This window comes from Leptonychotes weddellii, chromosome 6, assembly GCF_054177405.1.
Source record: "Leptonychotes weddellii isolate Sample4059 chromosome 6, ASM5417740v2, whole genome shotgun sequence".
Lineage (NCBI taxonomy): Eukaryota > Metazoa > Chordata > Mammalia > Carnivora > Phocidae > Leptonychotes > Leptonychotes weddellii.
In genome coordinates, this window is record NC_138374.1 from 114,586,770 (window position 1) to 114,597,979 (window position 11,210).

An 11,210-nucleotide genomic window follows, 5' to 3' on the forward strand; every position below is an offset into this window, starting at 1 on the left:
GCCAAACAAGGCCATCTCCCTGCCAGCTCACTGCCCAGCAAGACTCTACTCTGTTGTAACCCTCCTAGAGAAGGTGAGGAAGGGCAGGATGGTCACTGTTCGGAGGAAACATCCCACACCCCTCGCTGGTTTGGGAATTTCACACCAGGGAAGTGATAGGCATCAGAAGTAGGGCAATGGTGAGGAGGAGGAATAGGACAGGCTGGGGTTGGACCCAGCTATGAAGCTCTGGCCTGTACAGAGGTTGCTTTTCATGCCTTTTTCCTCTGTTAATTTGGCTTGTTTTCCAAACATGGGTCAAACAATCTCCCCCCAGAAGCAGCAGCAGAAGGAAATGTTATTAAAAACGAGTCCGTTAGTGGGCATGGTGTGTGGATGAAGTCTTTGGGAGTTTTGGCTGCCAAATAAAGACTTTATTGTTGTCATTCCTCCTTTCCCAAGCTCCCTCCCTCCCTCCCTTCCTCCCTCCTCCCTCCCTCCCTTCCCTTCTCCTTCCCCTCCCTCCCTACAATCTGCCTGTCCCTCCCCCTAACCTAACCTCCCCACCCCGCTAGGATCTGGTAGAGGAAAAGTCAGGCAAACACAAGCACGCAGGCACCACTGGGAGATCAGAACTTCTAGCAGGCTCTCTGCTGCCACAGCTCCACCGAAGGGTGGGGGAGGAAGAGGGGGAGCCTTGCCGGGGGACTAAACTCACAGCTGAGAGGAGAGGCAGGTGTGTGCAGGTAAGCCCAGGGGGGAGATGGGGGGGGAAGACCCCTTCCTCCAGCAGGTTTCCTCCTACTCTGTCCAACTGACCTTACTGATCCATTTCTCTTCCTTCCTTCCTCCCACCTTTTCTCCTTTTGATGTAGGAAAGACGTCTTCCAAATGAGCTCCAATGAGTCTTCCACATTTCCTCTGCACCCTCCTCCTCTACCTTCTCTCCCTTGTTCTGTGCCCATGTATTTGCTTGATGCAAAAGTTCAACTTTCTCGGTTCAGAGGTTTGTTGTAGCACAGGGAGTTAGGCTGCACACGGTATTCCTACACAGCAGGTGTTTCTATGGAAACCCGACTCTAGAACCCATTTCTTTGCACCTTTCCCATGTTGTCACACCCCGCCACAGGGGCACACACACGTCACAGGGAGGCTGCGTGTTCACTGCCCACGCACACATACACACACACATGATAGGAAGGTGTCCTGTCCGTTCAGCTCCACTCTGCATCCCACATGCAGAGCTAGAGCACAGCCTGGCCGCCCCCAGACACACACACACACACACACACACACACACACACACACACACTGTCTCTCTCTGTCTCTCTGTCTCTCTCTCTCTCTCCATCTTGTCTCTCACATTCTCACAAGCTTCCTCAGCTGGAAGAGCAAAGAGAAAGTGCGTCTTCCCACTGAGATGGCAGAGCCGAAAGAAAATCATGTGTCCTGAGTTGAGGCCGAGAGGGAGGAGATGAACCAGAGCAAGCACTGGAAGGGTTTTTTTCATTCTTCAGAACTTAATTGGGTAGGAGGGAGAAAAAAGTGCCTTTCCAACCTGCACAGTATCTTCCCAGTAGTTCTGAATTTCCTTCTCTGGTCCAAAGCACTTGGCTTTTGGAAAGAACGGGAAGAAAGCAACCCAGCTTCCAAGACTTGGGGGTCGTAATTCCCAGCTCTGGAGGGCAACTCATTTATTTTTTCTGCAGGGAGCCAGAAAAGATTTCTCTTTAAAGCAATTTCAAAATCATCCCAGGTTGGCAAGGGATCCTTGTGGCAGAGGGCAAAAAGACAGTAATTCCTGAATCAGTCAGGACGGGGGAGCTAAAGTGGGTCACTGAATGGGGCTCCTTTCCAAGTAGCCCCTCTCTCCCCCCAACTTACTCAACTTTGCAACAGCAGAGAGAGTGTTCTCCCAGGGCAGGTAGCATGGGCAGATCAGGGTCCCCGAATGTGGTTGATCTTCAAAATCTCCCCCGTCCTGACTGATTCAGGGGGGTAGGGGAGCTTACTAAAAATATAGATGCCTGGACCCCTCACTCCAGACCTTCCAGATGGAGCCCAGGAATCTATTGTTTAATACCTGAGGGGTTCCTGACAGTCAGCCAGGGTTTGAGAGCCTGAATCAGGGGCCTGAGAGTCACCCATGCTGGGACTGAAGAGCCCAGGACTCAGGGCAGTGTTAGCTGGGCAGAAGGGCTGTGTGGTTTCCTGGACAAGAACCGTCTGGTGGAGGAGCTCCAGAGTGTCTCAGATGGGCCAGCCTGTTCCTTCAGGTGCTCGTTCCCACCCCCTTCTTCCCCACAAGCACCGGCAACCACATCATAGGGAACATCCCAGAAAGTTCCCCCAAGATAGCTCCAAAGTGCTTATGTTTCCTCTCACGCGCTAATCCGCCTGCCCTGGGCACTGGACTGGGCCCTTCCCCATCCCTTCTAGATCTCCTCTCCCCTTGCCCCACAGCTGTCTGTCCTGATGTGCTCAGAGAGAGGACAGGCTGAACACCAAGCTCTGCAATCCTCCTCCCCTTCCCCAGTGGGCAGCCCCATTTACTGGGCAGGTGAGGGAAGCATGTCAAGGCTGGAAGGGGCAAAAAAGCCAGGTGCAAAAGGTTGGGGAGGGGAAGTCACGGATCACAGGGGGCTCCAGAGCCAGCTGAGGAGGTGAGACTGTGCCTTCCCTGGCCAGCATCCCCTCACCCGCTACAGAAAGGCTTTCAGGTGGGGTTAGTGAATTGAAAAGACAAAGTGAGCCTTCTACCAGGTGACTGGGGGCTCCTATGGTCTCTCCGACTCGTTGGTTCTAAGACCCAATGGTGGTCTCACAGGCCCCAAAGGGAAGATGTTGCTCTGTGTGGAAAAGCTGGGGAAAATCCAGAAGCCAGTACCCACCTACAAGAATCCCTGCATCTGGGTGAAGGGCAGGGCTGCCCTCTGGCCAAGCTAGAGGGACAGAGATCTAATTACTTTGAAAATATGTCAACAACAGCTTAATGTTCACTGAGCACTCACTTTAAACACATTCACTCATTTAGCCCTCAAAACAATCCGGTAAGAAGGTGTTAATATGCCCATTTTACAGATAAGGACACCAGAGCCCAGTAGAGGTAGGAGGTTTGCCCAAGTGTATCCAGCTAAGCAACTGGAGACTTGCAGGGTTGGAACCCAGATCTATGAGTGCTCAAGGCATCGGACAGATTCTTCTAGGCTTTCTTCAGGGGTTGGAGATAGTAGGGGCTGGAGGCAGAACGAAGGATATGGTGAGGTGCCAGGCTGTCAGAGGAGGACGGCCATCTCACCCCATTTCGTCCCTAGTCCCTCAGAATGGAAAACATGCTCTTCTGGACTAGTGGCCTCAGGCCAAAAAAACTTCATTCTGTTTACACTTCGCCTTGTGGTAGACACTGGGGAGACAGATGGTCTCTCCATAATAGTGTTATATTTATTTTTAGTATTTTTTTATCTGCGGTTCATTTTAAAGTCGCTTATCACACTTGTTTCTGACAACAACTGGGTGAGGAATATAGGGATAGGAAAGATTTGTTATCCCCGTTTTACAGGTAAGGAACCTGAGGCTGAAGACAGGGTCACGTAACTAGGTAGCGGAAGACAGGCTGAGAATCCTCACCCCCTGTCTAGTATCCCCACTGCCCCAGTCAGGCTCACCCTTATACGGATTCACCCCCCAGGAAAGGGGCAGCTGCATCAATAGTGTGTTGAATTCATTCATGATATCAGCCCTTTTGTTCCCTGAGGACCACATGAGCCCTACTTGGAGGCCTTGAAAGGGGCTCAGGCAGCCTAGATGGGGAGGGGGGCTGTCTCAACTCCTCTGCTAACAAATAACCATCTGATTCTCCTGGCTTCCAACCTCCTTCTGGGCTTCTGGAAGAGATAAAGGGAGCAGGACAGCTTTCAGAAGTCTGAGTGTAGAACAGAAAGAAGGGAACAAAGAAAGAGGGTCACCCCAATGTCCATGGGTGTGGCTCTGGGGCGGGGGGCAGCTCCATTATCCATGGCAGGGTCACTGGCTGAGTTAAGCCATGGAGGCTTAGGGGTGACCAACTAGGCAGGAAATTTGACAAGAACAAGACTGCCAGTGAGTACAGTTGACCCTTGGAAAAGCACAGGGGTTAGGGTTGCCAACCCCAACAACACAGTCAAAAATCTGCCTATAACTGTTGCTTCCCCCCAAACTTAACTGCTAACAGCCTACCATTGACAAGAAGCTTCGCCAATCCATCAACAGTGGATTAACACATACTTTGTAGCTATACGTATTATACACTGCAGTCTTAAAACAAGGTAAGCTAGAGAAAAGAAATGTGATTTAAAAATCCTAAGGAAGAGAAAACACATTTATAGGACTGTACATATATTTATCGAAAAATATCTGCATATAAGTGGACCCACGATGTTCAAACCTGTGTTGTTCAAGGGTCAACTGTAGTGTGGAGTAACCCTTCTTCAACCCGGGGAGACATACCCAACCTTCCTCCCAGCCCAATCCCGATTCCAGACTCTTCATGCAAAGCCAATTACCCTTAAACTTGCTCGTACTGACTTGACAAACCCACGTGAACTTCAACCCAGCCCTGCCCTGAGCCTCAACGTTGCACTGGTCCTGGGTGTTCGAGCCTTCAATGAATGAATTCACGAGCCAGGTAGGGATGAGGGTTATCTCACTTTAAAAATCAAGTCTCCCGAGAGAATTGGCTCTTTTATAAATAAATAGGTGAATAAATGAGCCCCCTGCCATTGGTAGAGATTTTCTGCTCTACAACATGCCTTCATGTGTGTGATCTCATTTCATCCTCACACAAATGAAGAGCCTGGGGAGGAGGGTCAGAGCCAGGATGCAAGACCAGATCTCCAATACTTGGAACTGAAATTCACGGAGAACTCTTGCAGGAAATGTTCGGAAGTGAGAGAGTGAATGTTGGGTTGGGCTTTGCTCCCGTGAAGCAGCAGCTCTCTTGAGCCAATGCTGGTGCCCAGAACTGTGGTTGCGGGTCCACAGGAGTCCGCTGACGGAGCAGGGAGCGCTGCCCAGCAGAAAGCTGGGGGTGGGGAGGTGTGCTTGCAAAGGCATACGAAATTGAAAAATCTGCACACACTCATGACCCACCCTAAGTAAGGGAGTTTATGATTGGATGGAAAGCTCTGGAAGGCAGGAGCAGAAGAAAGTGTGACTTTGGGCTTTGTTGAGGGGAGCGGGTTATGACTCCCCTGGGAGTCCAGGGACCTCCACCCTGTCACACAGATTCTGCTTTCGGGGACTTAGGACCTCGCTGAGGACCGCTGGGAGCAACGGCTGCGGTCAGGACCTCCCCTCTGGACACTCAGGCTCCAGCAGGAAGAGGCGTAGCCCAGTGAAAAAAGCCTTAGAAATGAACTCTATTTTCTCAAGAAAGCAGAATGGACGCGCACGCGCAAACACACACACACACACACACACAGTGGAGAGTGGTTGAACCCTGGGGCTTAGAGAAGGGGAATTGAACAGATGCAGTGTTTCTCCATGGAACAGGCACAGAGAACTTTTCCTCCGAAACCTCCTTGTGGCTCTTTGAGGAGCTTGGCCAGCCCCAGAGGTCTGGAATGTAAGAGGGTCAGAAGGTGGCTTGGGGCTTGGGGCTTGGGGGGTGGGGGGGTAGGGGGGTGGGGGGGGAGATAGAGAAGTTCCCAAAGGGTCTGGCGCAGGAGCTGGGGATGGGGAAGACCTGTGCTCACTGTGGTTGGAAGGAGCACTGTCCCTCCTAACAGTGAGCACCAGGGCTGCCCGGGCCCTGAGCCCCCCCGGAGACACCCATGAGCAAAGGCCAGCTGCCCAGTCCCGGAGCCCCACAGAGCAGCCTTTGCTGGAGGTTCTGGACAAGTTTTACTTGCTTAACTCAAGGCCCAATACCTGGTAGATGCTTTTGGTGACAAAGGCAAGGGAGGGAAATGGGGAGCCTCCCTGAAGCGGAGCTTCACATCCTGAGGGATTTCTGGCTTATTTCTGGCTCCCACATAATCAGAAAATAAAGAAATGCCAAAACAAATAGGGTCACAAAAACTGGGGCTTTTAAAAATGTTTGTGTTCAGCATACTAATGCTTTAACCACCCCCTTAAAACGTATATGACTGTGCTATTTTCAAGAAAATTACAGGACTTATGAAATATTAATTCATAGTTCACCAGTCCTAAGTGGTGTGGGGCCCGGCAACAAGACTCAAGTTTACAACGCATGTCTGCTCTTTTCAGTCCTTGTGGGACTGTTGGATCCTCAGCTGGAGGTAAAGCCGAGAATCTAACTGCACGGTTTTCCCTCATGATAGGAGACCCAGGGAAATGGCCCTCGTGGACCCTCTTGGAGAGGCCTGCCTGGGGAGAGACCCCCTTAGAGGGAGATGGAGAACCACAGAGACTGCAGGGCAATCTCTTCCCTCCTTTCTCCTCATCAGTCTTCCTTCCATCCTTCCCTCCCTCCCTCCCTTCTTCCCTCCCTCTCTCCCTCTTTCCCTCCCTCCCTCCCATTCTCAGAGTACTGTGTAAGGATTCACACACATACACACAGTGGACATGTGAACATGGGTTTGCTTATGTGTGTGGTGTTGGGAGGTGTGTGTGTGTGTGTGTGTGCCTGAGAGAGAGAGCACATTAGGTGTGGAGGGTGTGTGTGTGAAAGGTACAGGGAGACACCCTCTACCCCTCGGGTTGAGGTCTGCCCTCTCTGCTGTTTCTTGTCACATTCGGTGCCTTTTGAGCATCTGGCCCAGAACTAAGCAGCTGGTGAGAGGCTTCTATCGTCTTCCTTTGAGCAAGGCCAGCAAGAAGCATCCAAGGAAGGAGTGCAAGCTGATGGGGGCTCAAAGGAAAGCCAGCGAGAGGCCTGGCACAGGGGCAGGATCCCAGCGTCCAGATGCAGCTGGAGACACATGGCGGCCCACCCTAGGTCAGAGAACCCCGGGAATCCTGTATCCCCCGTCCCGGGGCCCCAGGAGGGGAGGGGCAGACATCACCTCGTAAGAAAGCAGCAAGGAGGGCCAGGGGAAGCAGTGTGGGGACAGAGACGCTGGCTGTAGCCCAGAGGGGAGCGTCATCGGGCTGATGGCCCTTTGGAGGAGAGGGTGCAGGCCACCCCTGCCTGCACCCCTCCTGGCTGGCTGGCCAGTGAGGGGAGGAAGCTGGGGGGAGCTGCCACTCTGTCGGCAGCTCTGGTCCTCTTGCTCTTTCTCCAGCTTAATTAAACTCAACCCCCATGATCCTATCTGAAGGCTCACCAGAGCCATTGGGGAGCATGGCCCCAAAATAGCCTTCCGTGACCTATTCCACTATGTCACAGGGCCAGCAGGAAATTCTTCTTCATATCCAGTCTCAACACCGCCAGCTCCAGTGGATATGGGGGCGGCGAGAACGTGTCAGAAGAAAGGAAAGTGATTTCCCCACAGCTTTTGATCCCTGCCCTGTTTATTTTCACAGGAGCCTCCACATCTGGGGAGAAATTCTTGGTGTGCCTCTGGCTGGCAAAGAGCAGCGTTCCCTGAGCTGAGCGCAGGGGTGAGGAGCGAGCAGGGGCAGACACAAGACACGAGTGTGTCTACAGCACTTTCCTTCCTTCCCAGGACCTCCGCAAGCCCTGCTCTGGAAGGCAGGAGACCTGGGTTTTTGTCCTGGGCTTGCTGTTCAAGCTTTCTGGCCTGGGCAAGCCACTCCATCCCTCCAGGACCCAATTTCTGTAAACAGTAGAATCTGGGCTTGATTGGTGGATTTCAAACCATTTTTAGCAATGCGGAGTTTCTTTCAAATACATGCTTTGGCCAAACCTCTTTATATAACAGAGCTGCTCAGGTTGGCACAGGGGTGAGCTGGCGGTGCCCTGGGGCCACCCACTCGGTCTCCCTCCCTCGGGGGACTCTACAGAAACAGGGGCACAGTCTGAAAATCACTGAATTATGGGATCTCTAAGGACCCTTCCAGATGGACCACTTAGGACTCTATGGTTCATGTCTCCTAACATCCCTCTTCTAGGAACAGGGATGATTTGCTTATGCTGCAAGTGGGGAGACCAAGTGCTGGAGAGGTTAAGGGTCTTCTCCAGCAAGCCCCAGTGCTCCTGATTCACAGCCAATGTGCTTTCTGTAGGATGGCTCATCCTCACCAGAGCAGGCAAGGCCTGTAGGCCGGGAGTCCAGACCCTCAAGTCCTTGTTATTTTCTTACCTGCTGGATACAGGCAGACGAAGAGATGCTTCGACAGGTTTCTCCCACGGCCGCTCTGGAGCCCATCCTGGCCAACTCTCGTGCCAAGACAGGGCCTCTAATTACAGGGCCCAGAAGGCTAATGACTCCCTGTGTCTCCTCCCTGCAGGTGCGTCACCTGGATCATGAGGTCATCCCTCTGCTGGCTCCTCCCACTTCTCCTCATCTTGGCCTCAGTGGCCCAAGGCCAGCTGACAAGACGACCGAAACCCAGGCCCAGGCCCAGGCCCAGACCCAGGCCCACCCCCAGCTTTTCTCAGCCCCATGAGCCATTGGAGCCTACAGACCTGCCCCCTCCCCTCCCACCAGGCCCTCCCTCAATCTTCCCTGACTGCCCCCGGGAATGCTACTGCCCCCCGGATTTCCCATCTGCCCTCTACTGTGACAGCCGCAACCTCCGAAAGGTCCCTGTCATCCCACCCCGCATCCATTACCTCTATCTGCAGAACAACTTCATAACTGAGCTCCCAGTGGAGTCCTTCCAGAATGCCACGGGCCTGAGGTGGATCAACCTGGATAATAACCGAATTCGCAAGATAGACCAGAAGGTACTGGAGAAACTGCCCAGTCTGGTATTCCTCTACATGGAGAAGAACCAGCTCGAAGAGGTGCCCTCAGCCCTGCCCCGGAACCTGGAGCAGCTGAGGCTGAGCCAGAACCAGATCTCCAGAATCCCGCCCGGCGTCTTCAGCAAGCTGGACAGCCTGCTGCTCCTGGATCTCCAACACAACAAGCTGAGTGATGGCGTCTTCAAGCCTGACACCTTTCAGGGCCTCAAGAACCTCATGCAGCTCAACCTGGCCCACAACATCCTGAGAAAGATGCCACCCAAGGTGCCCACGGCCATTCACCAGCTCTACCTGGACAGCAACAGGATCGAGACCATCCCTAATGGCTACTTCAAGGGTTTCCCCAACCTTGCCTTCATTCGCCTTAACTACAACAGGCTGTCAGACAGGGGGCTCCCCAAGAACTCCTTCAACATCTCCAACCTGCTCGTGCTCCACCTGTCCCACAACATGATCAGCAGTGTGCCCGCCATCAACAACAAGCTGGAGCACCTGTACCTCAACAACAACAGCATAGAGAGTGAGTGGGGGCAGGGCCACGGCCACGGCCACGGCCAGGGAAGTGGAGGCTCTTATTGGCCATGGCCAGGGAAGTGGGGGCTCTTATTGCCTCAATCCTTTCTAGGAGCTTAGGGTGAAGGGGGTGGGGGGTAGAGCAAAAAAGCACCCAGTTTGGCACTGGACTTCAAATCTTGACCTTGCCACTTACTATCTGTGTGACCTTGAACAGATATTTCACCTCTCTGGGAAGTTGTCTCATCTGTAAAATGAGAATGGGAGCAATACCTTCGGTCACAAAGTTGGTATGAGGATTTAATAGGCTAATATGGATAAAGTGCCCAGAATACCATGCTTGGAGGGTAAGAGCTTTTCCTCCTCTGTCCCTTCTCGCTAGCCCCAGGTTCTCTGCCTTCCAGATCTACAGTTGGGTAGACACGGAATGCAGTCCCAGACATTCTCGTGAAAGCAGAACAGTGACGTGTTCTGAGTGTCACTACTCTGAAATGTCCTGCGTCTGTCCCCTGTACAAGCTGCCAGTTATGAGAGGAAAGCTGAGCCTAGGTTTTGAGGAATCTCTAAAAGATGTTCACAGCAAAGCAGCTACATACTTGGGGTAGGCAGCTGGTAAAGACCCGGCAGCCAGAGCGCAGGCGCTTTCCGAGTCTAGCTGGAAGGCGGGAATATTTCATCATGTAAGAGCACATTTAAGGTAGAATTTGCCTAAGCTACATTTATAGGGTTCTGGGCTTGGGGTAAAGATTGCAGCCCAGAAGAAGAAGCTGGAAGTCCCACTTTTGCTTCCATCAACAATGTCAGCTCTGAGCAGAGCATCGACAGAAAGCTTCAAAAACAAGAGAGTATATTATCTGGTCCTTGAACAAAACCAGGCTCCATCCACACCAGGAATGTAGCAGCTATAGTGTTGAAGGGGACCAAGGGGAAAGGGCAGCACCCCTAAGATAATATTAGGAATCCTTAGTTTCCAAGCCAAAGAATGAGAGGGAGATTGTTGAATTCCTACAATCTTGAAACAAATGGATGGGAGAACAGTTTCGTTCACTCATCTGGGATAATTACAGGAAGTTGGGGAGGGCTTTTTTTAAAGCTTGCAAAAAAACAAATTCAGGAAAAGGGGAAACTGTTTAATTTCATCCTGCAGGTAGTGAACTGATGGAACGCATTACCCCAAAAGCTAGATAGGCCGAAAATCCAGGCAGAAAGAATACCTCACTCAATGGCCGGCAGGTCTCTATCAGGGTGGGGAAGGGCAGGCTCCTAGGGGATATCCTGCCTTTTGAGGCTGAAGTCAGAAAAATCACACCCCGTCCACCTGTATCCCCTGTGCCCAGCCTGTGTCCCGTGTCAAGGATGGACAGAGTGGGCAGAGCCAGCCCTAGGTCAGTGTGATGGCCATGTTCACAGCAATGATCTTAATGTTGCCACCTGCCCCATCCTGGACAGTCTGCACAATGCCTTTGCCAACATCCTCTCATCTGGGGTGGGGGGCAGGCACCATTCTCACCATTTCACAGATTTGGGAACTAAATGTCAGAGCGGTAAGGTGACAGTCCAAAGTCACAGTGGTCGTGAGAAAAAAATCCACCGATGTCAGCGTTCTCCAGAACCTCCGAAAGGTCCCTGTCATCCCACCCCGCATCCATTACCTCTATCTGCAGAACAACTTCATAACTGAGCTCCCAGTGGAGTCCTTCCAGAATGCCACGGGCCTGAGGTGGATCAACCTGGATAATAACCGAATTCGCAAGATAGACCAGAAGGTACTGGAGAAACTGCCCAGTCTGGTATTCCTCTACATGGAGAAGAACCAGCTTGAAGAGGTGCCCTCTTCGATGAAAAGAGTGATGAAAAGAGAGAAAGAAGAAGATGAAGAAGAAGAAGAACAACAACAACAACAACA

General features: G+C 52.2%; 1 protein-coding gene across 2 annotated transcripts in view; it reads left to right on the forward strand.

Annotated features, from left to right (window-relative positions):
- The first annotated feature begins 548 nt into the window (after positions 1–548).
- The window catches only part of LOC115940329 (prolargin), a 14,431-nt gene continuing 3,769 nt past the window's right edge, over positions 549–11,210 (forward strand). Inside the window, exons 1-2 of one of the 2 annotated variants that reach the window (XM_081825020.1) lie at positions 549–715; positions 8,332–9,311. In XM_081825020.1, coding sequence (XP_081681146.1) covers positions 8,348–9,311 — 964 coding nt within the window. In that variant the 5' untranslated portion in view covers positions 549–715; positions 8,332–8,347. Of the gene's footprint in view, positions 726–8,331; positions 9,312–11,210 lie in introns of both variants that reach the window. The other variant, XM_081825019.1, reaches the window with a different exon arrangement.